At 36.3% G+C, this 25,432-nt stretch overlaps 1 protein-coding gene across 6 annotated transcripts; it reads left to right on the forward strand.

Annotated features, from left to right (window-relative positions):
* On the forward strand, nucleotides 1–25,050 carry CFAP69 (cilia and flagella associated protein 69). 6 transcript variants are annotated; one of them, XM_085227391.1, is made up of 23 exons: nucleotides 1–365; nucleotides 515–577; nucleotides 1,853–1,918; nucleotides 2,842–2,951; nucleotides 4,895–4,971; nucleotides 6,391–6,489; nucleotides 8,633–8,782; nucleotides 8,890–9,067; nucleotides 9,760–9,883; nucleotides 11,608–11,656; nucleotides 11,750–11,871; nucleotides 12,350–12,566; nucleotides 13,011–13,175; nucleotides 13,907–14,025; nucleotides 14,451–14,569; nucleotides 15,772–15,853; nucleotides 16,768–16,960; nucleotides 17,591–17,728; nucleotides 19,913–19,989; nucleotides 21,329–21,523; nucleotides 22,491–22,577; nucleotides 23,500–23,604; nucleotides 24,678–25,050. In XM_085227391.1, the coding sequence occupies exons 1-23, from the start codon at nucleotides 183–185 to the stop codon at nucleotides 24,810–24,812; spliced, it is 2,853 nt and encodes a 950-aa protein (XP_085083517.1). In that variant the 5' UTR covers nucleotides 1–182; the 3' UTR covers nucleotides 24,813–25,050. The 6 variants fall into 6 exon arrangements, with proteins under 6 accessions (XP_085083517.1, XP_085083519.1, XP_085083518.1 ...); XM_085227393.1 differs by having other exon boundaries at nucleotides 233–365; nucleotides 455–581; XM_085227392.1 differs by having other exon boundaries at nucleotides 233–365; nucleotides 455–577.
* Nucleotides 25,051–25,432: the final 382 nt, after the last annotated feature.

Raw genomic sequence — 25,432 nt, forward strand, 5'->3', positions numbered from 1 at the left:
ATATTTCTTTGTTGCCACAGGAGTTAAAAATTACTTGTTAATGAAAACAGAGGTTAATATCAGCCACCCCTGCAGCCAGAGACTTTTGATACGTCTGTATCTCTATCACATGTTTTGATAGGCGCAGGGCCGCCCGGCTGGGCCTTACCCTGGGCGCCGGGAGGCGTTGCCGCTCCGCTTCCATGGCAACAGCGGAGGCCGCGCTGCGGCGGCCGGTGGCAGCCCGCTCCATGGCCTCCCTGGCCCAGCCCCCCGGCTCACGGGCGCACTCCCGCTCCCCGGCCCGCTCCCCGGGGCTGTCCCCGGCCCTCGGTCCCTCTCGCTGCGGCGGGGAGCGGCGCAGGGCCGCCTCAGACGCCGTGCAGGTGAGCTCCCCAGCGCCCGGCCCCGCACGCCCGTTACCCTGCGTCCGCGTTCGTTTCCTGTTGGAATAACGTGGCGCTTGCATATTTAGGGTCTAAGCACCTTGCAAGCACGGTATAACAGCCATGCCTAAGAAGTGTGACTTTTCCAGGAGACACAGGTGCGGCCGGTGGATCTGAACCACGCCATCAAGCTGCTGGAAGATGCAGGCTCCGTAAGTAAGGCTGAGAAAACGTTGTTTCTGCTGCACTGGCAATAACGAGGTGTGGAAAAGCATTTAACACAATCACGTTTGTACCTGCTCCCAGGAAACCACCTGCTTTGGTGGCTGGGGCTCCAAAGCACGAAGCTGAGCTAATTGTGCAATAACATTTCTTCTAAAGATAGTCATTTTAATGGAAAATGGCACCTATGAGTTTTTTGCCTGTTAAATATCCCTGTGTATCTTTACATGGACGCTTTCCCAAAAGAGACAAATGCTCACTCAAAGGCCAGATGTACAGTTACTGGTTTATCTGGAGTTTTAGAATGCTGAAGCCCTTACCTGAAAAATGGAAGTATATACAGACTTATTGAAAGTATGTCAGAAATGTATCCAAACCCCAAAGTTAATTGCTAGTAATCTGGAAGGATCACAATTCAAAGTTCAGTGTTCAACAGCAAATATGACTTCCTGGGCACACAGGAGAGCAGTATCTCATAGTCTTCCAGACTGTCTTTGGTGTTTGCAGAAAGATTTGACAGGCTAAAGTCACTATGCCATTAGTCACTTTGATCTGAAAACTTAATAATTTATATTCTTCAAATAAGAACTTGATTGGTGCTTTTATAGCACTTTTTAAGTCCTGCAGAGAACTAGTCCATGTCTTTTTTTTCCTTTTGACATAGATAGAATAAACTTACAGACTGAAGAATATTCTGGATGGTATAGTTTGTTGCTTCTCTACACAATATGGAGTATCTGATGAAATGTCTTCAGGATTCTGGGCTCCTGACATAACTTTCTGGCCTGCCTCAATTTGCAGTGCTCTTGCTCAGTATGGAGGTGCTCTGGAGAGCTGGAATGAGTACTGCGTGCCCTGGCAAACTGACATAGCCATTTCTAATTTGTTATTTACAGGCAGTTTCCTAACAGGCATAGAGCTCCATTCCAGCAACTTATAGCTACATTTATACACATGTATGTCATGGGAAATATAGGTTTGGTTTTTGTAGTATGCTCTCACAAGATGCCAAAGAATGTAGTAGAAAGAGCTTGCACATTTGAACAAAAGATGCAGTTTTAAAGTCTCTTTAGTTACAAGAGTACAGGCTCTGTATTTAGAGCTTGTGGCTTGATGAAGGATTTAATCCTCTTGCAAAGTGCTTTTCATTGTGTCTTATGACTTTTTAATCTGGTTTCCACTTTCATTTAAAATTAAAGGGAACAAATATTTAATGTTCTGAGGCAAACTGCAATTAAAAGCTACTTTCCATTCTTATATTTAAGAGTGATTTGGAAGACGAGCAGCTGAAAGTTCTCAAGAAGGTAGTCAAGTCTTTTGAAAATGGGCTTGTATCCTTTTTGCCACTCTGTAGAGTACTAAAGCTGTGGTGTGTTATGTATGGTAGTATTCTGTCTTTTCAGCAAACCATTCTTGTTTCCACATGAAGAGCAGTGATAGTCCAAGTGTGTTCTCATCAATGATGTTCTTATTCACACACAGCTAAGGTTGTTAGGATAGCAAGATTCCTGGCTGCCTGATTCATTTGCTACAATGTTAAATACAGGAATCTCACCTTATAGTCTTTGAAGAAAAATAAAGACTGTTCATCTGACACTTTTGTATTTTTTCAGTAAAATTGAAGGAAGTAATTGGAAGTACTAGGGAAAATGTGGGCATTTGGAAAAATGTGATTAACTTCATACAGTTCAATTAATTGCCACAATGATTTTAGCTTTCAGATTACTTCTTAATTGAGTTGTGGCTAAGCACTTACAGTCGGTATTAATGAGTAAGTTGATTTGCAGTAACTTCTAAGTTCCAGTGACCAGTTCTGTTTTGATTTTGTGACTCTAAATTTGATACTATATGTTTAGGTTCAAATTCTCAAGCTTTAGTACTCCATGTAAGCCATCTGGGACTAGAATAGGAAAGGATTTAAATACCACAATGCTGTTTCAGACAGAATTTAAGAAGATAAATCTACCTAAATGATGTTTCTGTCCTATATTTTTAGATACTCAGTTCTGAACTTCCAGTGAGTTCACTGAGAAGAAAGCTAAATGAGACCTACAGGAGTTTCACTTCTGTAAAAGGAAAGGTGCTTCCAAAGATCGAAGTATAGACTCATGAGCTTCATTTTATTTTTCTAACTTTAAAAGCACTGGCCTTGGTTGTTCTTAGTTGTGTCTTTGAAATACGATACACTTTTCAAGCTCTTCATTTAATTCATAGCAAAACAAACATTTGGATTTCCTTAGCTTTAAATTAAAAGCCCCTTAAGGATTTAACACAAATAATGGACATTCTTAACCTGTGTGCAGAAAAAGTGAATGAACAAGAAGCTTTCGTTGAGCCCATATGTGAACTTATTAAGTTATGTGGGTAAGTATCTAAGCCATTTTATAGATTTCAAACACTGCTTATTAACACATTCATACAGTTTCTAAAAGAACTCCTGTATTCCTATGGCACCTGCAATAGAAGGCATCTATTTCTGCAAGGTATCTATTATGTCATCCTTCCTCTTCATGAACAGTTTTTACCTCGAATCCATTTTCTACTGGCATGAAAGACACAATTTAGGAGCCAAGTATCAGTGGAGCCACACATTACATCATGCAAAACTGTATTCTAGTTAGCCCCAGCTTACTTGGAAAGATTCCCCAAGGTGCTTCATTGCCTAGAGTTAAGTTAATTCTAGGGCTGCTGCCCTCAAGAGATTCAGCTGTTATGTCTTGCTGAAGTGTGTTTTGATGTTTCAAATGAGCTTTCTCAGTGAGTTTAAAAAACTGGCACTTAAGTACCTGAAGGTAAACTTTGGGAAATGACAAGCCGTATTGCAAAAGAAGAAATGTTATGGCAATTGGAAGATTTCAAATTGCTTCACGAACATGTTTTATAAACTTTTTGACATCTTCATTGTCATACTGTACTGCAAATTACTGGTAGAATAGAGTTCAGGTGTTACCATACCTGTCCATACCTGTTTTCTTCTTCTGAAGAACTTATAAATTATAAGTTGCTCACAGACTTTTTGTAACTAGTTAGTCAGCTATTGCAATTGATGAGAACAAGGAAGAGAAAAATTATGCCATGCAGTAAATGAGTAAGCTGGTATTCAGAAAGGATTTTGCATATCTTTCCTTCAGCTGTTGGCTTTAGTAAACATAACATTTTTGAGCTGAATCTTTTACTTCAAGAAGCAGTTATACTGCTTTACTTTGCTGCCACACAGTGGAGAATGAGAAAGTACATCACGGAGGTTCATTTCCTTGTGTGTGTGGCAGAAACGTGGCAAAACTGAGAATGAGGACTTAAAGTCAATGAAATGTAGTTGTGAGTAGTGTCTTTCATTTTTTGCAGTAGTTCAGCAACTTTGGTTATGTTTATATATTTTGGATGATTCTGCCTTTGGGTTTTACTTTAATTTTTATGTTATGGAAATTCCCCCATAATTCATTACTTAACATGACAAAGAGAAGCCTGTAACTAGAGGAGGAGCTGCAGTTTAACAATTCCTTTTTGATACTAGAATTCTGATAGCAGAATTTTCCACTCTTTTGTAGCTGCAGTTATTTACCTGTCTTCCCACTTATTTCAGTGTCTGTGTCTTTTTCTTCCCCCACCCTTCCCCACCCCACACATTTATTCCATTATTCGATCTCTCCTTTTCTCTGGCTGTGTTTACAGAGGTAAACCTACCGAAAAACTGCTTCTGCACTGTGAGCAGCACAGACCTCAGCATAGTACTGTAATGTGTACTCTTAGAGAATTTTTAGCTCTTACATGTTTATGTCATATTTGAGTATTTTGCAAATGTTATTGGATATTTCTTAATATCCTGTTTTTAAAAATGAGTATGTAATTGGACTATTTTGAGTCAGTTTATTGGCTTTATTTTCATCCATTTCTAGAGGTCTTGCCCAGGGATATGATCTTGTTTTCTATCTCTGCTTATATCTCTTCATAGTGAGACTCTGCAATAGCTTGATAGTACCTCTGTTCGAGGATTCCATCTTCCGCATTTAAATGACATTTGTTTGTTCAAAGAATTTCTGATTGTACCGAATATGAATTATGGAAATGTTCTCTGTGAAATACATACTACAGTTTGCCAAAATGAAGTTGCCAAATTGTGGAACTGGAGCTCTCAGTATAGAAACAGCATGGCAGAGGATCTATTTGTCTTGCAAACAGTGTCCATATTTGCAAAAATGTTTGAAGGAAGGAGAGAAAAAACTGTTGAGCTTTTCTGGTGGTATATTAAAGTATTCTTCTGCAGTATTTTAAACGTGCTCATAATATTTTTTTATTTCATTTTGTAGTTTGCCATTTCAAAAAAAGAAATTATCAGATGAAGTAAACTATTCTGTGGCAGTTTCAAAATCCATTGCACAACTTGGTGAGTGTAGACTGAGATGCCATAATGCCATCAATATATAAAATGAACTGTTTTATTATCACAATTTTAATTGCTTGTTACTTCTGTAGTAAGTGCACGTCATTTATTTTGATTATTCAGTCAGTACTCTATGCTTTTTAGTATTTAGATACCACTCTTATTTTGCTGTGCAGCTAACCCAGGGATTAGCTAGCAGTTACCTGTTTGCCAGTGGCAGAAGCTATGTGAGATAACTTTATCAATACAGTTGAAGAACTAAACTTGTTTGAATCAAACTTGTTTGATTTTGCTCTGAGAAATGTGTGTATTACTACACTGAAGTCTGGGATAAGGGGAATATGTTCCTTTTAGTCTTCTTTGAAAGCAAATGGAATAAAGAAGTTAGAAGCAGTAACTCTTAAATTTCACTTCTGCCTTCAAAACCTGAAAGCCTGAGTTTTATCACTTACAGAGGCAAAGTACAGCAAGTCAGTGTAATGCTGTGCCTTACTAGGAGCAGCAGTTCCTGACCTTGGCCTTTGTTTTGCCTCTGAGCTTTAAGCTTCTATCCATTTTAAGAGACCTTTAGAGGAAAAGGTGTCAAACTCATCTATCAGTGTCACTGGACATCTAAGTACCAAGGTATCTTGTTAAGTGACCTTGCATGTGATATCTGTGATTTTCAAAGGAAGTATTGCAAGTCTTGTAGGTCAAAAGCAATATGTGAAGCAGTAGTGACTTATCAGCTCACCTGATGGAAAAGATTCCATCAATAGTACGGATGGCACGGTATCCATCAGTAGTTCTAATAGTACAGGGTAGCACAATCAGCTTGTCACAAATGAAAGAAAGATTGTCCTTCAAATCAGTGACAAAGAAATCATTCTTAAGTCTTCATTTTCATATTCCCAGATAGATAAAAGAATGGGCTGTGGGCTTCAGATAGTTCCAGATTCTCCTTAGAGTAGCCTGTCCAAAAAGAGATACTAAAATCTGAAATTTTATTTATATTATCTATGCTAGGCCCTGGTAGATCTCAAATGGTTTCTTTTTATCTTGTGGAAAAGGGATGCTTTTCATGCTCCCATTGTGTCATATCATGTCTGCTTGAAGAGAGTCTGACATGATGACAGCAGCCTGGTGTAGTAGCTTTCTCCTGAGTACCTTCTGATTACCACCCTGTCTCATAAGGATCTGTAGCCGTAAAGCAGAGGAGGTCACTTTTGGATAAAACTTACGTTACTCCTCCAAGGCTACTTTGTCTTATTCAGTGTTGGGGTCCTGGTTCCTTGAGTATTTTGTAATCGAACTGCTCACAACACAGAAAGATTTGTAGGGGGTATAGCCAGAGGAAACACAAAGTACTGAAAATAGAATGATGGTGAGTTTCTACAACAATTATTAATTTTGTACATTATTCTGTTTTTCTGTTTCTGGCAGGTTGTTTGATGAGGGTGCCAAGTTCTCAAGTTAGAATACAAATCTGTAAGTGCATAATTAGCTTTTATAAGATGGAGCTACCAAAAAAACTACTTCCAGGTAAAGCACAGTGTTTTCAAGAAGAAATGTCAGAAGAAATCTGTGTTTGTTGCCAGCTCATTTTAAATAGGTCCTTTGATTTTGTGATTTTTTTCTATATAACCGTAGTCACTCTTATATTAAGTATGTAGCATTGCTGAGTGTGCAATTAATATATTTTTACAAACATACATACTCAAAGTATTAAATTATTTCATCAGTGTGCAATGAATTACTTATTACATTTATAAAACTAGGATTAAATAGTATCCAGAAGATGTGAAGCAATCACAAGCACTCTGAAATAATGGGTAATAGAGGAAAAAAGACTAATTAGGACCAGATTTATAAGAAAGAAAACATAATTTTCAGCTATGTATATGCAGCCTGGAGAGAAGCAACTCTGGTTTCTCTTGTGTTGCTCATAAGGGAGCAACTTCTGAACCCATCTAATTTTAATCATGTCCTTATGGAAACATTTCAGCATAGGCTCTGAATAAATTACGGAACTTATCTGCAGCAAGAGGCTGGTTATGGCTGCAGATGAGCTCAGGCATGATCCTGTGGTAGTATGGATACGTATGCAAACTGTAATCAGAATGCACTACTACTTATTCCTTACAATGACATCAGAGTCTGTTACCAGAAAAAGTCAGTCATGGATCCCCTCTTAGAGGGGAACATAGTCAGTGCTGGAAGAAAGTACTAGGTTGTAATATGGCCAAGCTACAGATGAGAATTGGTGCAGTGTAGATCCAGAGTGCAGCTGAGGTAGCATACTTCAGTATGCCCCCCTGCTGCGTTCCCATGGTGCAGCGTTAGCTCCTGGGTCTTCTGGCTAGTTGTCATTTATTTCTAGAGGCCTAAAGAAACTGTCACTGCAACAGCCCTCACAAGGTTTTGGAAGCATGGAAGCATTTAAATCTGTTCTTAACTTACAAGTGAGATTCCAAGTCCTACGAGTATGTAGGAGTGTATGCATGTATGTGTGCATATGTATGCATTTAGTTGTATATCTGTGAATAGTTCAATCAACATAACTGAATGCTAAAATACAGAGAGATTTTATTTTTCTTCTCCAGATTTAGAAAATAGATGTGCTATGTCATTTAAAAAAAAAAAAAAAAGTATTTCAGTCTGACTTTGTGAATCAAATTCTTCATCTCTAAGCATTCTTCATCTTATGTGTCTGTGCTATCCTCTCTTATTCAGGTGCCAAATCTGGTTGAACTTGTTAGTATGTAAGCTTTTCAATGCCTTTAATAATACTTGTTACCTTGCTGTCCGTAATTTGTTTTGGTCTGCTCTGTTTTTTGAGATGTGGGAGGCTGCTGTTGCTGAATGCGCTGGATGCTGGCATGCCAGACAGCGTTGCAGTGATATTCTGTTTTATCTGCTGTACTTTTTAACAATTGCTAATATTTCCTTGAATCTTTTGAAACTGTCCCTCAGAAATTGAGCTGATATTTTCCTAGAGTAGTGCATAAGGATCTCTTACTTAAAAATGATATCAGTTTAGAACCTATGAGAGTTTATACTTAATTAAAACAGTCTTTCACTATGTGTGTTATTTGCATTTCATGTTATTTAATATACATATTTAAGCTATTTAAGATACACTTTACATTCACAAGTTAACATATATAAATGTAAATTCTCTGCACTCCCCCTTCCTCTGTAATTCAGTGATAAAATATGGATTCCCGTGTTCATGAGCAAAAGTAAAACCAGGGATACAGTAGAAATTCAGGCATGTAAATCAAAGTTTGGATTCACATGCTTTAAGTAATATGATAGTAGAAGGCATTAATTCTAGTGGAGAGACTAAAGAAAAGAACTAGATCCTGCACCAGCACGTACTGTGTGACCTGAAGAAGGAAGACCTCTCCCTGCACATTGTTTCACTCTTCTCATTCTAGAAAGCAATTTATGTGTTTATATAGCATTTTAGTCTTCTAGAAGGTAAATCTACTGAGTATGCTTTAGGCACTGTTAATACTCAGATATAATCAGATCCCGTTGTCTTATTAGATTTTTTCCATTGATTTAAATTTAGAGAAATATGCCACTCCCATCTCAATCCTTTTTTGAGAAAGGATGAATGATTCATGAAGTAGCTAAAATATTTTTTACTGTGTTGTAATAAAACCCATTCTATGTGCAGGTTACCAGCCAACAAGTGCAAACTATAAGATTCAGATGGCTGAATTAGGAGGATTAGCGGAAACTCTTGTTTTATCTCTAGCATTAGTTGAAGATCAACTTACTGAGAAGTTGTGGGTTCTTAAAGCTCTTGAGCACCTCTCCAGCTCTGGTTAGTACAGATTGTTCTTTCAACAGTCTTACTATCTTTGATCATTTGTTCTCTAGAACAATGACTGACCTACTTAGAATTAATTATTCACATTTTCATAATTTCAGGAGTAAATTGCGGGCATATGATAAAGGCTCAAGCAGCCAGAAGACTCTGTTTGTATCTAAATGGCACTGATCCCTCAGGACAGCTGGTGTTCCGCTCATCAGAAATCCTATGGAATCTACTAGAAAATACCTCAAAAGAAGAAGTTGTTAATCAACTCAGTAGCTTGGAATGTATACAGTAAGTACGGTGAAGCATTTTATGAATTATTGTTGTAATTTTGGAGAAACCTAAAGCACTGTTATTGTGTTGCATAATTATAAGTGGTGATGGGGTGATGGAATAGGTTGTCCTGAGAAAGTGTGGGTGCCCCATCTCTGAAGGCATTCAAGGCCAAGTTGAATGGGTTCCTAGGCAGCCTGATCTAGTGGCTGGCAACCCTGCCCATGGCAGGAGATTGGAACTAGATGATCTTTAAGATCCTCTCCAGCCTCAGCCATTCCATGATTCTGTGGTAAAATTAGTAAGAAAGTCTATATTATGGCATCTGAGGCTTTGTTTTAAATCTTCTGCTGAGGTAGGTAACAAGTTCTCTCTTAGCGAGTTACACTGTTTTTGTTATTTGGGATTGTATCATCTCTTCTCAATAACCATTCAGCAACATCCACAATTGTGTAAGCATTATGTCTTTCAATTAAGTAAGTCATTATAGCACATACAATAAAAGATGGAATTTGAAATACGAATTATATGCAAGGTGCATATATGCTTAAATTGTGTTTCTAGTGGTCCACGTAAGAATCCATTTCATATTTTGTTGTTGTTAAACAATAGGACTTTGAAAAGTATGATGCTGAATGAGGATCATTATACCAAGGGCTGTCTAAAATTAGAATATGGAGAGAGTAAAATGCTTTTCACTTTATTTTAAGTGCATTGAAGGAAGTATTTATGGACCGGCTCATAAATGGGTTCCGCCATTATGATCGTCAGCTGAGGAACGACCTCCTGGTGATTGCCACGTTAGTAGCTGAAAACTCTGCAGCATCTATGATTGTAAGTATTCATAATTATATTTTTAAGGCTAATAACTTTTCCTTTTCTATTGTGTACTTAATAGTTTTCACTGTTAAGCTTCTGTTTGTTAAAATCTGTCTTCAGTGCTTAGCTCTTAGGTCTGCTAAGACAGAAATATTTTTTCTTTCTGCTGTTCCTTCTATCTCAAAGAGATTACAAATCTATATGTCGTTAGTCTGGTATGCTGGCATCAACTTTATTTGATACTTAGGGAGCTAGCTAATACTTTTAATGTGCAAAAGTTAGCTCCTGTACATGTTCTCAGATGTGCCATTCTGTAGCAGTGAGTTTTGCACTGTTTTATTTGTTGTCTGAAGATGCAAAAGTATCAGCCTTTGTACTTTGTATTCGGATAGCCCAAATTCAACCAAAGTACCTTTGCCTCATAAGAAAAGTCCTCCAAAAATGACCTCAGGAGATTTAAATAAGATGCTGAAAAGCAAATTGATTAGATCCAGTTAATGAGGCAGATAAATTCCCTCTAAAACCAGATCACCTGAATGTAGCCCTAAATGCATTATCATGACTTGTCTAAAAGTAGATGCGTCATTCTTTTGCTCCAGAATGTTTTCATGCTGGAGTTTTCATGAGGAATCTGATAGAAGGGAACTTTTTATGGCTGTTGATATTCTTTTATTCTCTTGATTAACGGTTGAGATTTAGAACTGTGGCATACAAGCAGAATGACTAAGTAATCAAATTACTGTCTGTGTTGATCAACTGGCTGTTCGGGAATGGATTATTTTCAGGGAATTCATATCTAAACGTCCACAGAATTTTCCTATTAGACTATATTACCAAATAGATTTTATAGTCTGTTGTGAAGATTACAGATTCTTCATTCAGTTTTTCCATTTTATCACTCACATTAAGGAATGTCTGTCATACTATTGCAGGAAGATATTTGATGTCTAAAGCATTCAAACTGATATGCGGCTGCAGAAACAAGACAGTTTTTTTCCTACAAGAAACAATAACAAGGACATGGCATTTTAAGTCCTTGTACTAAAAATAAACAGTGTGAGCTCTGCTCACGCTGTGTGCTGGTGGAAGCCCCTGTGATGAGTTTGCCTGAGTGCTGAGGCCAAGTTAATGTGTTTTTTGTTCAAGAGCAGTGTCCTACTAACTGCACTTACGTGGCTTCCAATCATTTCAGAAACAGGTCTTTTGTCTCTAGTGTGTTCTGTGGACAACCCCTGTTGGACATGATTATCCTTCTGGTTGTCTAGTAGTGCTATCATATTTGTAAATGCAGGTTGCTCATACATGCAGTTCTCGTAAGCTTACTTGTAAAGCACTGAAGCTGAAATTGTATGTTGTGGTGACCTTGATGTACAAAGTTCTGTGTGTACAAATGCATTTAAAAAAAAAAAAAAAAAAAAAAAACTCTCAACTCTCACAGTATTGAGAATGCTGTTCTCTTGTGTGGTAGATTACAATAGTGAGTACATATGTTTGGGACTTCCCTATACAAGTTCAGATTTGCTGGGTGAGACATGGGTTTGAAGAATTGTGTGCTTAGCCTTATAGTTAATGAGTATTGTACAATGTCCAAACTGAACTCTTTGATAAAATTCTGTATTTTGCTATAGAATACATTAAATTCTATGTTCTGAAGAAAAAAAGAAAACAAAATTAAATAATCAGTTTTAATTTTACAGCAATTTATTTCAATTAACGTATTTATTTTGAATGCCTGCTAGGAAAGTGGATTTACAGTGCTGTTAATAGTACTTGCAACGTTTACAGAAGGTAAGAAATTTCATACTACATGATTACACTGTTTTTTCTTTTAATTGAAACATTGTCATAATGTATCTATTAACGTATCGATTTCCTTCGCAGCTAAAATTCCCAATCCTTTGTTAAAAGGTCTTAAGCTTACCTACTCTTATGAAGACTTTGAGATGAAGAAGTTGTTGTTTAACGTTATAGGGATCTTTTCTAAAGACCCGCATGCTCTACAGGTAAGTTCTATGATAACAGAAGATACAGTAAGCCAAAAAAGAAAATAAGTCAAAAAATTCACAATTCCTATTTATCTGTTCGTCTAACATAGTCCAGTTAACTGAAACTAACTGTTCTCTAAATCGAGAATTCAAAACTATACACCATATGTAACTCCAAGCCAAGTTTGCTGTTTGAAAGCAGAGTGTGGTTTGTTTTAGAGAAGCTGCAGACCTAGACCATGCTAGAAAAATGAGCTGACAAGTGGCTGCAAAGCATTATTAAGATACAATTGAAGAGCATAATAAAGTTTTACAAACCACAGACTTTGGGAATGCTACGGAGTATAAACACAGCTTGTCTGTACTTGTACTGTTCCTGACATCCTTTCCCAAAAAAATAATTTTCTTAGTGTAGGATAGATAAAGCAATCTATAAAGATTTTTCTTATTTGCATGTGAAACCTGTAAGCTGTCTCTTTCTTTTTTGAATCTGCAGCTTCTCAGTGAAAATGATGTGATGCCAGCTTTGTTGGATTATGTAAAACCACATAAAAAGCCTGGATTTCATGACTGGTCTGCTGCCCAATATGAGGAATTACAGCTTCATGCAATTGCTATTTTAGCTTCAGTGGCTCCCTTGTTAGTTGATAAATATTTGTCTTGCCAAGCGAATACTCTTCTTCTTGTGTTTCTAGAATGGTGTATAGGTCAAGGTCAGTAGACGTTCATGGCTTTTGTACCACAGTAACCTCAGCACACAACTCACCTGGCCTTAATTTCTTTGGCAGAAAGGAAAAATGGAAAACTTATGAAGTTGAAATGACTCTTTTTTTACATATGTCATATTTCAAGTTTTGGAAACCCCTTACTAACCTAATGAAGTAAAAATTAAAAAAAAAAAAAAAAGTTCTGTAATAATCTTCAATGTTAATCAAAATCAAACTTTTCTTATGCATATAGTATAGTCCTTCACAAAATGGCTTCTTAATAGGCTATTTCAATCAAGAAGCTTTTTTAACAGTAAGATATTTGTTTGCTTGTTTTAGCTTACTTGCAATGGCAAGGCCTTCTTTTTATTTATGGAAAATTCTGGGAACGTTATTATTATGAACATACACTGTCTGCCAGTGAAAATACTTCTTATGTTTGCTCCACAGATCCTTTCTTTGGTCAAGGTAACAGTTTCCATGGAACAGGTGGTCGTGGCAGCAAACTTGCACAAATGCGCTACAGTCTGAGAGTGCTGAAATCTGTTGTATCCCTTTATGACGATGCTGTGAACCTTAATTTGTGTGACCAGGGAGCAATTAGCCAGCTACTGGGTAAAGCAAGATTTTTATTGCTTACTGTATATTATTGCTTATTGTATATTTATGTAGACACTGAGAATTTTCATGCCTTTTCTTACAATGTGTTTTATTGTGTTACTACTTAGTAACACCCTTAGGTGTGTACACCCTAAATACAAAAAGTAATTTGATTTTTAATCAAATGAAAGCTGACCCTACTATTTCTCTGTCATTATACCGTGTTTGTTGCACATTATTTGCACTGTCTGTAGGAAATCCTGTTGTGAGTCTGGTTCTATAATGTGACTTTCTACAACTCCTCTTAAGAATAAAGAAAAATCAAAACCATTGTATTTTCATGTAAATAACTTTATAAAGATTAAAATCGGCATAAGACTTCATAACCACTACTTCTGTTATTTAGATTTTTTTTTTCCAGTAACACATTCCTACAATCATATGTAATTTTCAAGTTCTGATACTATTTTAAATTCTTACCTTACAATAATCAGTTTTCCAGCTCTGAAAGAACTGCACGGAAAGGAACAAATAGGTAAGATTGTTTGGAATTTGGAGTATGGTCTAATAGAAAGCCTAGAAACAATAGATTTTAAATTCTCTGAAAATTAAACTCCTCTGAAAACAAAATAAAAATAAAAATTCAGATTTTAATGAGAGCAAAATTAGCAATATAAGTCATGTATCAGATAGGTTTCTGACTTCCATATAGAACATTCACATGTATAAAATGTTTTCATTTGTAGATATCCTGAAGTATGCAGCAAACAAATTGGAACAAAAAGATGATGCAATTCTGCTGGAAATCCAGGCAAACATATTATTTATTTTGTCTGCTCTCTGTGAAAATGATGTCCACAGAAAGGTTTGTATCCTTCTACCTCATCATGAACAGAAAATATTTTGTTTGTTTGTTTCTTAAATTCAATAGGAGATGCCAGTTGTACTTCATTGCTAGGAGGTCAGAGCTAATAACTGCTATGTGTGACTGTTAAAAATAAAATCACTCAGAAATCCATTAGCAAGTGTCTGACTTATTTAGTTGCTAATTTACATGTTTTTAATAGAAGTGTGAAAATGTGTTGAAGAATGGGATTATCAGTTAAGAAGTACTGAATAGTTCTTTTTTTCTTATGTTTTTTTTATGAGAAATATATCCCACTTTAAGTAGGGGGCCAAATTTATTACAATATATACAGTTTAAATTTAAAATTTTCTTTGGACTTTCTGATGTGTAGCTACATAGTAAATATTATTTCAGAAAAATATTGCTTAGTTATTTTTTAACAGGAACTCTTCAGCTATGAAGGAGTGGATTTACTTATCTCAGTCATTCAGATGGATCCAAAGAAGCTGCACAGTGGACTGGGCCACAATCGTCTCCTTTTCAGTGCTCTGGACTGCTTGTGGTTAGTAAAGAAGTATTTTAGCAGTGGTCAGCTATAAAAATAGCAGCTCATGGATTTTTCATCTGCAATATTATGGCCTTCCTCTGCACATATGGGTCCTTCTTCCATTTAAAACACATAAAATTAGTGTTGACTAATTAAAAAAGAATACAAAAATAACAGAGATATTTTGCATAAATTACCTAGGCAGGGACACAGTGGGACAGTCTAATTCCCCATCCCTACACAGCAGTACTCCCTGTACAGGATGGCCTCATAGAATCATAGAATGGCCTGGGTTGAAAAGGACCTTAAAGCTCATCTAGTTTCAACCCCCCTGCCATCGGTAGGGTTGCCAACCACTAGACCACGGAGCCACATCCAGGCTGGCCTTGAATGCCTTCACAGACCTCCTGACACTTCAATGCAGAGCTACATGAAACTTTCTAGAAAAAAAGTTTCTGGTTGGAGTCTCTAAATTACTTCAAAAGAGTAAACACAAGTTGATAATAGACCATTGTTAGCAAAAAAATGTGCAGGAATTAGAAGTGTTTGTGAACTGCCTATACTGCCTATATTGGACTAGAAACTTTTCAAAAATTGCTATCACAGATACAAGAGGATAAACAAAAGTTGATTTGTTTGAAGTCAGAGTTTGATAAATGTGCAGAAAGCTAGATAGGATCATTGTCTGGTAGAACAGGCAGCTAGTTCAGTGATGTATGCAAACCCTTCAGTCTCTGCATTAATCTAGAAATTATTGAAGACAGCAATAGCATTATGAGTGCTTTTATGAATGGTATAAGCTGGGAGAAACCAAAGAAAGTCTTCATTATCTCACTCACTTGATTTTACTGCAGGAACATTTACATAGCTTTGCAGTGAGCCAGATCAATAATATCATGCATCTTTTACTGAGTTTTAGTTCAAATCTCTATTCTAATCTAGTCTGTAGTGAACCTGCCAGATTTCTTGGCTGCTATGAGGAAGGTGTACCACCTACAGGAAAAGAAATTGTGGTAAAATAGGTTCTATTTAATTACACAGTATAAATGAAAATACACAAGGGCAAGTATATGAAAATCATTTCTTCTACTCTCTGAAGGTATTAAGCTTATTGAATACTAAATATTTTTATGTAATTCAGTAAAATAAATGAAATATTTGTAGAATGCTCTAAAACATAAAAATGTTCCTACATATTGAAATTATTTCTGTTGAAGGTCCTGTGTCATTGGATGCTACATTGCAGAGGATTATTTTCTAGAACAACAGGGCATTCTTCTCCTCCTGGATTTGCTGGCAGTAGGTATTTTTATTATTTTTATTACAAAATAAAAGAGTAGCAAAACAACATGGAAAATTGTATTTTTAATGGTATCTCCTAAGACTTTTGTAGTACTGACAAGAAGGCCAGTCTGTGTAATTCCCTGAGATAGGAAGGTAATCTGCACACCAGAATAGCTGTTCAGAAATGACTGGAAAGACATTCCATGTATCTTTTTTGTTAAATAAGCAGTTGGCAGAGAGTCTTAAATTTACCGAGATATTTTTTTGCAAGCAAACTCAAGCTATGCTTTGTTTTGAATGACATATCTGCTTAGATTCTTCATATTGAAGTTAGTAACAGAAGAGATGGTATACTCTTCAAGGCTTTAAAAGTTTTGACGTTTAAAGTTATTTTGTACATGCAGCATGACAGCTACAAGTAGTGTAATAGCTACTGTTATGGATCTGTGGCTTGGGTCTGGCACTAGCATTTTACTTTAAGCATTTCACAAAGCTGAAGGCCCTTTCCTGCTGCTAAAAGGTCTGGCCACAGAAGAAAACAGATCTTCTGTGGTACTGCTCAGTCTCTGCCTTCTGAGTCTGTTTCTTATGAATATAAATCTTGCTAGTAGCACATCATCAAAAACATTAATTCATCTGCATGTGAGCCTGGAGGCACCTATTACATAATTTGACACAAAGGCATCTCACATGATTCTACACAAATTCCCCTTCACATTCCTTGATTTATGGAACATCGCATGGCAAGAACCCTGAGAGATTGAAAGTTTAGACACCTTTTTTTGGGGGGACAAATATCTGTGATTAAAAGCTTCTAGTTACTCAATTAGATATTACAGAATTCCTCTTTTTGTTTTTTTACATCTGAATGTAGATTAATTCTGTGCTATGACAAATTGAAACTTTTTTTCCCTTTTCTCTTCACCAAGTTAAAACAAAAAAACTTGTGCAATGTAATTCTCGGGATCCTCAGTGAGTTTTGTGACAATCCCAAAACCATTATTCACATCAGTGCCTGGCGGGGGGAGAAAGATCAAACAGCAGCTAAACTGCTAATACAGCTATGGAGACAGCAGGAAATGGACTTGGGAGTCCAACGTGATCGATATGGAAGGATTGCTGGTAAGTTTGGTGATACATGTGAAACTGTTAGTCAGTGAAGCTGCTCACATAATAAATAAATAAATAAAATATATTTGCTTTTGATGCCAGAATCATAATGAGAGTAAACTGTAATATTTGTAGGTTTACGCTGCAGTTCTCAGCAAAGTCAGAATACTTCATTTATGTTTTATTGGAGTCTGGCCGCTAGATGGCATTTCCTACATTAGCTGGGAAAAATGAACCATTACAAGTACCTTACGCTGGTTTTCTAATGCTGGAAAATTACTTAATTTCTTCCAAAAATGACATTCAGTTTCTTCATATATTGTAAAAATAGAAGAGGAGAGTGCCATGATACTATGAATCTCTAGTCATGCTAATTAGTATTTCCTGGACCAAACTTCTGGGCAGATTGTTGAAATGGTTTATGTGTTGTCCGCAGTCTAAGACAGAACCACCTTCTTTTGGAGGAGGCACCACAGAAAAGATAATGTCAGTAGCTGCAAGCCAAAGATGTGTGCGGCTTCTTCTTTTTTTTTTTTTTTTTTCCTTTCATGACTAAGATAGCATTTCCTCTAATCTTAATAGCTTTGGGAACATACTGTCCATACTGCCTCTTCAACTGTTTTTATATTTTGAAATGTTTAGATGTGAAGAGACCTATTGCTGGCAGCTTCCAGAAAGAGCAAGAGGTCATTCCCATGCCTTCCAGCTGTCCCAGCTTTGCCATTGTGGAAATTTCTGAAAACATCCGGGCAAAACTTTATTCATTATTGTGCAAGTTAGGTAAGACAAATGAATCGTCTTCTGAGTGTCATGTCTCTCATTTAACAAAACTTGTTCACTGGCAGTCGATCGAGTCTCTAGCATAAAAAAAAAAAAGTGAAAGGAAACTTGAGATCATCAGTAGTCTGTTATTGTTAGATGCTTGCTCATCCTCTTCTAAGAAGCCTCTTTTGATGGGGATTGCAAGACTACACCAATGTTTTGCTGCATTTACCACTAGTAAGCTTTCCTAGAATCAAATCTAAAGTTTCATCAAAATGTTCTGTCATTTATTTTCCTGCACATAGTATCTTTCATGTATATTATCTCTTGTTATTAGAAGTACTACATTCTGCATTCTTTACCCATAGTTCTAATTTTCTAGAATAGCCTCTGATTATTTTCATCATTTTTTTTCTTGAATCTTTTCAATTGGTTCATATTCTTCTTGATCTGTCACGTCACAAAACAGAACACACTCCAGCCGAAGCCTCACAGCCTAATAGAACTATATTTCTTGTCTTGTAAATAACCATACTGGCAATAATATAACAATTGCTATTGTCACAATGGCATTTCCTCACTTGATATGTATGATCTTGTACAACCTCCAGTCATCTAACATCTGGATCTGAACAGTTGACTATTTCTACGAATTTTGCATTTGTCCTTACTGAATTACATTCTGTGTTTTAAAAATAACTTTTCAAACTGGTATTTTAATTTGCATTCTTATCTTTGGCTTCAATTTGCTGCACTCTCTTCTAATGTTTGCCCGTTGAATATGAATAGTTATTACACCTTTGTCTAAAAACCTGACCTGAAGTTCAGATATTTGATAAGCCTTCTTGCTTGGCTGTACAAAATACTAGGCAGAATGACATGGTCTTTTTTTTAATTACTTCATGATGGATGTTTATGTTTCCACTGTTACCATTTAGCTACACAAACTGGATTTAAGCACTGTTCCTTGTCTTCTGATTTTTTTCTTTTTGAAAATAGACATTATGTTTTTCTTTTCAATTCTGTCGTCAGTGAGTTCAAGGATAGTGAGTGACAGTTCTGAGACTGCTTTCAACCAGTTCCCTGCCCACCCTAGGAACCAGCTGATTTGATAACATCTTCAGTTTCTCTAACAAACTATGGCCAGTTCTTTCTCTGTTTTAACCCAACTTCTTATTAGTGTTAATTATGTTAATCTTGGATCATCACAACTGAATTCTTTTTTAAATCAAAAAGGCATAAGATTTTGTTCCAGCTTTCTTCTGTATTTATACATACCTCTCATGTTACTTATGTACTTTTTAATGTCTCCTGTGAAGTACTGAAATGATGTGGAAGTGGATAAGACTGAGAATTCTTATAGTCTTTTTCTACCATCTTTTTCTTAGTGTAGTTATACTTCATAATAGCCTGTAATGCAGTGGTCCCACTGTTAATTGATCTTTATTTATGATTTTTTTTAACTTCAAAACACAATGTAGTTATGCTATAAACAGATAATAAAGAGATGCTATGTTTCCAGTTATCACACAGATGGTATGTTGAAATCTAGAAATAGCTTTAATAGGCTATATAGAAATAGTTTTTTGGAACACTGAGTAGAATAAACATTCAGCATACAAAAAATATGAAGCATAGTCCCAGCAACCATACTACTCTTTCTTATTCCTTCACATATATTGTTAAAAATACATTTTTATGATGGATTCACGATGTTTGTCTCAAGTCTATGAGCTGGAGATAATCTTCATTACTTAGCTTTGAAACAAGGTGTCGGAGATCCTGTAATACCATTCTCCTGTTGGTTGTTTCACAAACTCTGTGCTAAAATGCATCTTGAGAAATTGTGATCTGTACACTCAGCTGTTTGCCTGCTTTAATGGAAAATCAAACTCTCACAAAAAAAAGAAAGAAGAAAAAAACCATAGTAAATGCAGCACTATCCTGGCTTTACAAGCAATTGGAAGTTTCACTGGATCCACTCAAAAGCGAAGAATTAGTATAGAGTGATTTTTGTTATTAAGAAAAGAGCGATTTTATCATCTAAATCCTGCTCAGGATTGGAAGAGGGACTTGCTGATGTACTTGTGATGAAGATTTTGCATATGATTATATATAAATAAGGTGGTGTCTTTTTTAGACTGTTGCATTTTAAGATAAATTGACCAGACTGTAACTACGAGATGATTAATATTCCTCTAGGTTTTGAAAATTTGCCTGGTTTGTCTGCTAAGGATTTTGTCACTCTTGCTATCATACGGCGGTATATTGACTTTAAGGTGAGTGCTGTGGAAGGAAATATTTCTACTGAATATATTTTGACAAGAATAGCAAATTATCTCAGGATGTGAGAAAGAAAGAACCTTTCACAAGCTGTAATCTATGTCACAAGCCACCTGTTGTTTTATAAAAAGTGTAAACTGGTGAACTGGTATTTGGCATCAAAGTAAACTATCCCACCTCCATCATTCCAGCGTTTCCTGGCTCTTCGTTTGTATTTCTACAAATATTTGTGTCTGCATAGTGAAAGTGAACCAGACTAGAAAACAATGCTAATTAAGAATAATTCAGGAAAAGAAAAAAAAAAAAAAGTAGTTTTAACTGCTTGCCAGCTCAAGAAATTGGAGTGGGCCAGGAGTGGGGTAAGGAGCTGGGGAAGGACTGGAGAGCTGGCCTGCCTCTTTGTGCAGGGTCAGCATATATACAGGTTTTGCTACTGAAGATCACAATAAACACATTCTGATGAAGCTTTTCTGTGCTTTCCCATTCTTGTACCCACACTCAGTACCCATCCATATTGTCAAATGTAAAGTATCACAGTGGTGTGCCTACAGGAAGCAAGAATCACAGATTCATAGAATGGGCTGGGATGAAAAGGGCCACAATGATCATCAAGTTTCAACCCCCCTGCTATGAGCAGGGTCACCAACCACCAGACCAGGCTGCCCAGAGCCACATCTAGCCTGGCCTTGAATGCTTCCAGGGATGGGGCATCCACAACCTCCTTGGGCAACCTGTTCCAGTGCGTCACCACTCTGTGTGAAAAACTTCTTCCTAATATCTCACCTAAACCTCCCTTGTCTCAGTTTAAGACCATTCCCCCTTGTCCTATCACTATCCACCCTCAAACAGCTGTTCCCTCTCCTGTTTATAAGCTCCCTTCATAACAGGTTTTGTAGGGGCCGTCCTGCTTAAAAGATGCTTTAGTTCATGCCAATTTTCAGCTTAGGAACAAAGTCTGTGAGAGTTGGGATGTTCAGAAACTAGTGATACTTGACCTTTAGTTGATAATTCCAATTTCCATTTATGTCTCATGTTGCAGTTTACTCTGATAACATGCACAACTGTAGATTTTACAGAAAAAAAAAAAGCCATCAAGACTCACCTCTTCGCTCTTGTAATTTGGTACCTCATATTTCTATTTCTTCTGTAGTTATCAGCATTCATGGTGCTCAGTCTGTGAAGTGAATTTGGGAGTGGGAAGGGCTTAGGGGCAGACTACTCTGAATGAATTTGGTATAGCATTACTGAAGTTTAACCTTGCATAACAATTCTGAGAAGGTAAGCAACAATAAAGGAAAAAAAAGATAAATATCAGTGTGTGTATTCCATCTACAGGTTGGAGAAGTTTGGAGCGAAGTGTGTGCAGAACTAAGAGAAGAATTCAGACCTATTGGTTCAGATGAGAAAATACTGAAAGTTATTTCAGAAGTGTCAGAAAATATTGGAAAAATGGTCACTGCTTACCAGACTGAAGTGCTTGAAAATCATCATCACCAAGAAATCCAAGAGGAGAAAAAAACATACACAAAGGTAAGGCGAGGAGTATTTATACAAGTGAAATCCATAGAATTTTTTTTGTCAACTTGTATAATGATTTTTGTATTATAAAATATTCAGAATCCCAAATAGATACATTGCTTTAAGATACTTTAATATTTCAGCTTAAACTTTAAATTAAATGCAATTAACCTCAGTTCTCTCTATTTGTATAATTTTTTTTCACTATTTAAAGAGTAACACGAAAAAATAAAACAGAGTTATCAGTGATGTATCAGCAATGGTATAATGAGAAATGCTAATTATGTTACTGCAAGAGTTGAACCTGTCTGTAGCAGATAACAATTTGAAGTACCAATTGTTAACATATCTGTTTCTTGAAATGTAAGCCTCTGTTTTAAACTCCTCTGGTTGAATGCTCACAAAGCTTCATTACTTCATAAAGTGGGGCTTTGTTCTTCCTTGCATCCTGAAAGCAAGCAGCTATAAGCATTGTCCAGCTTTGGTTATAAGACAAGCGTTAGGCATTGTCGCTCTTCTGCTGTCTCATCCTCTTCTCACTTCTGAGAAGTAAGACCAGTTGGACCAGATGTCTCAAATCTCATGCTAGTGTTTTTGAGGGAATGTCATGCATGCAATTCTGTCACCAGAAATGATGGCATTCCTGTTATTCATCATTTGAGAGTAAGCATATACAAAAACAGTCATGAAAGATCTGGGGCTCTTCCAACATCTGTGTTGGAAAACAAAGGGGAAAATTATCTTGGAGCACAGAAGGTAAGCTTTGTGGGTTTTTTTGTTTTTAAGGGGATGCATACCTGAAGTTTTTAAAGAACAAGTATATCACTACAGCGTTGTCATTCAAATTCAAGTGAGTGAGATGAGCTAAGGTGACAGAAAGGGACATAGATGTACAATCTTAACAGCACAAGCAAAGAAATCAGGAAAGCTCATGGAAAGAGATTTGTGTTGTATTTTGTTAATCTCCTTTATATTACAGATTCGTGCTGTCCATAAGCAGAAAGAAATGGTAAATAAATCTTGGGAAAATTTCTTAACTCGGACATCAAACTATGAAGCACTGAAGGTAAGAAAAAATCTGAGTGGTGGAGCAAAATGTGCATTCATGGCGTAGTTATAATAATTGGGAAGTTCCTAACACTTTTCTTAATGAATGTTATTCAAGCAAAAGATGGAGTAAATGTTATGTTCACACAAACATATAGGAATGAACTATAAGCTGTATTGGCAGAGCAATACAATCTTTGATACTTCTACTATTCTGATTATAGACACAGATTGGTAATCAACATGGTTTATGGTAATAGGTATATATACATACATACATACATGTATCTGTGTATATAAATATCTATATGCAGGACAGTAATGTTGTAACATTCTCAACTTGGATATTGGATAAGCATGCATTCTTCTCACTTTCATGCATAATGCCAAACTGGATAAAACAATCCACATGCAGTGAGGTAGGGTTGCCGTTCAGAAAGGTCTTGACAATCTTGAAGGATGGACTGACTCAAACTTCATGAAAATCAAGAAAATAAAATGTGATATCTTACATTTGGGATGTATAAAATCTTTTGTGGCTCAGTATAGCCTTGGGTCTGATTAGCTGTGTAAATAGGTAGTATATGGGAATCCCAGGAGATGATATACTAAAAAAAGGCAACAGTGTGCTCTTGTGGTGATAAAGACTAACAGCATATCAAGCTGCAGTCAGAAGATTAAAGCCAACGAGTTTCAGGAAATGATTATTTGCTTCTAGTCACTGTGAAGCCATGTCCCTTTATTCTGTTTTCAGGTCCTCAGTACAAGAGGGTCACAAACCAGAGGGAGAATACTTGAAATGAAAAGCCAACAGATTTTTACCTCATTTGTTCTGTCATTTTGTTTGTGTATTTTCTTACAGATACAAATAATACAATTCATTCTGATTATAAAAATTTTACCTTTTTTTTTTTTTTTTTTTTTTTCCTAACTATCTTTAGAAAGCAAAAAGGCTTCAGGAAAAATCAATAGAGGCTTCCAAATCTAAATCAAAGACTCAAAATGGAGCAGTCCATTCTACTGATATTAAAGGCTTGGGCACAACAGTAAGTAATGCAGGATGTAGGAGGGAAAAATTATTTAGTTACATGCATACATAAAGAAGACTTTTAATCAGTAATATTTTTCAGAAAGCATCTGGAAGATGTAGATATAGACATGAATGTTCTGAAAATTGCTAGTAGAGAGAAACACATTGTTAGGTTTTATTTTGGGCTTCAAGATAAAATAATTCTTATTTTTTTTGGAGGGAGAGAATTTAACAAGAATATATCTTCATGATTATGTAGTTAATATTGCAATAACTGCATATAAAACCAAGGAAGCAGGTAACCATTTTGCAAGTGTGTTTTGGGAAAATGAATGTATCACCAACACCAGATGAAACTTCTTGTCTGCATTCCTGAGAAGTATTGCAAATGTCAAATATTGCTGGCAATTTATTTTTGTGGAAAAATCATCTTCTCTTTGCCAAACGTCCTCAGTAGTGAGAGATGAAAATGAAGCTAAGATGGTTGGTGCAAACCAGTCAAAGTCAAGTAACCAGACAAGTGTGCCATGCACGCTCAAAGAGTGGCATTGTTTGTTTCCTACTGAAACATGGCTAGAAGAGAGAGGTGTCACCAAAGGATTTCTCTTCAAAGACATGAATCTATTCAGTATAAAGAGTAGTAATGAAACTGTAAACAGTATGTCTCTTTCAGATACAGGCAATTGTGTTCAGAGAAACAGGCTCTACTTTTTTTGAATTTTTAAGCATTAATAGATAGCAAAAAAACTGTGGCTGATATTATGTACAAATCCAAATAACATTGCGCAACGAACTTCTACTATAATAAAGGCTTGATATTCTTTTCTTCTGTTAGTAAGATCAAACATGAAAGCAGAAAAGCAGAGTATATAAAGTTATAAAACTACTCTATCTTTTCCTTTGTATTGATGGGAACAGTTTGTGACTTCAGTATAAATAATAATTTGAGTAGACCTAGAAAATTTCAGCATGCATCTCCACCTTCTGAATAATATTTTCGAATGACCACTTCTTGGTTTAAGTCTCATCTTCTTTTAAATACTAATGCTTGACATGGATGTCAAGCAATGCATTTATTTTGCTTTTCAGGTTGGATCTGGTTGCTTAGTAACAGTTGAAAGTACACCTTCTCAATTAGTCGAAGGACCACTGGCTGATAAAGACCTGGCTCTTAAAAAGATACCTTCCTGTGAAGAAGCCTTAAAAAAGAACAAAAAGAGTTAAAACGTTGGACACAGTGAAGAAAGATTAGGTACTTGTAGGATAAACAGCATTCTGAGCAGTGCTTTTAATATTTAAGTTAACTGTGTGTGTATTTTAGATACAGATAAAAAAACATTTCGTATAGTTCTGATAAATGGTATAGAACATCTTAAGAGTAAAGCTATATTTTTTATATTTATAACTAATGTAAATATGGGGATGACATACTAATAAAATATCCTATATAGCAAAGTACAAAGGCATGCTGAGACTAAAGATTTTTGTGTGCTAGTGTCACGTTGCCCTGATCCACTATCAGCAGTTCTACTCTTTGGGTTTCCATCTTCTGTTGATGCACACAACACGCTGCAGATGTCTCTTTCTTTGAGCAGGGTGATGAACCTTCACTTAAATATACCCAGTGTTTCATTTTCCTGGATGATGTGTCTGCACTGGATAAAGTACCCGTGGTGTTTGTTCAAGTCAATTTTGTTTCCTGAATATGCCTTTAGCATTAGGACTTCAGCTAAAGGCTCACTGTCAAGCGTATCTGTGCCAGTGGTTTCTCTAGGTCTGTTAGGGAGACTAGCTGAAATGTTCTGTACTTTATAGGTTTCTCACAATTCTTCAACTGGTCATTC

The sequence above is a fragment of the Meleagris gallopavo genome, chromosome 6, assembly GCF_905368555.1.
Source record: "Meleagris gallopavo chromosome 6, MGAL_WU_HG_1.1, whole genome shotgun sequence".
NCBI classification, from domain to species: Eukaryota; Metazoa; Chordata; class Aves; order Galliformes; family Phasianidae; genus Meleagris; species Meleagris gallopavo.

Excerpts from the sequence above, each read along its gene's own strand:
- CFAP69 (XM_085227391.1), top strand. The coding sequence starts at position 183 with ATGGCAACAGCGGAGGCCGCGCTGCGGCGGCCGGTGGCAGCCCGCTCC. Across the intron at positions 1,919-2,841 it reads AGTCTTTTGAAAATGGGCTT|CCCCTTAAGGATTTAACACA; the intron begins GTATCCTTTTTG and ends TTAAATTAAAAG. Across the intron at positions 16,961-17,590 it reads TCGATATGGAAGGATTGCTG|ATGTGAAGAGACCTATTGCT; the intron begins GTAAGTTTGGTG and ends TGAAATGTTTAG.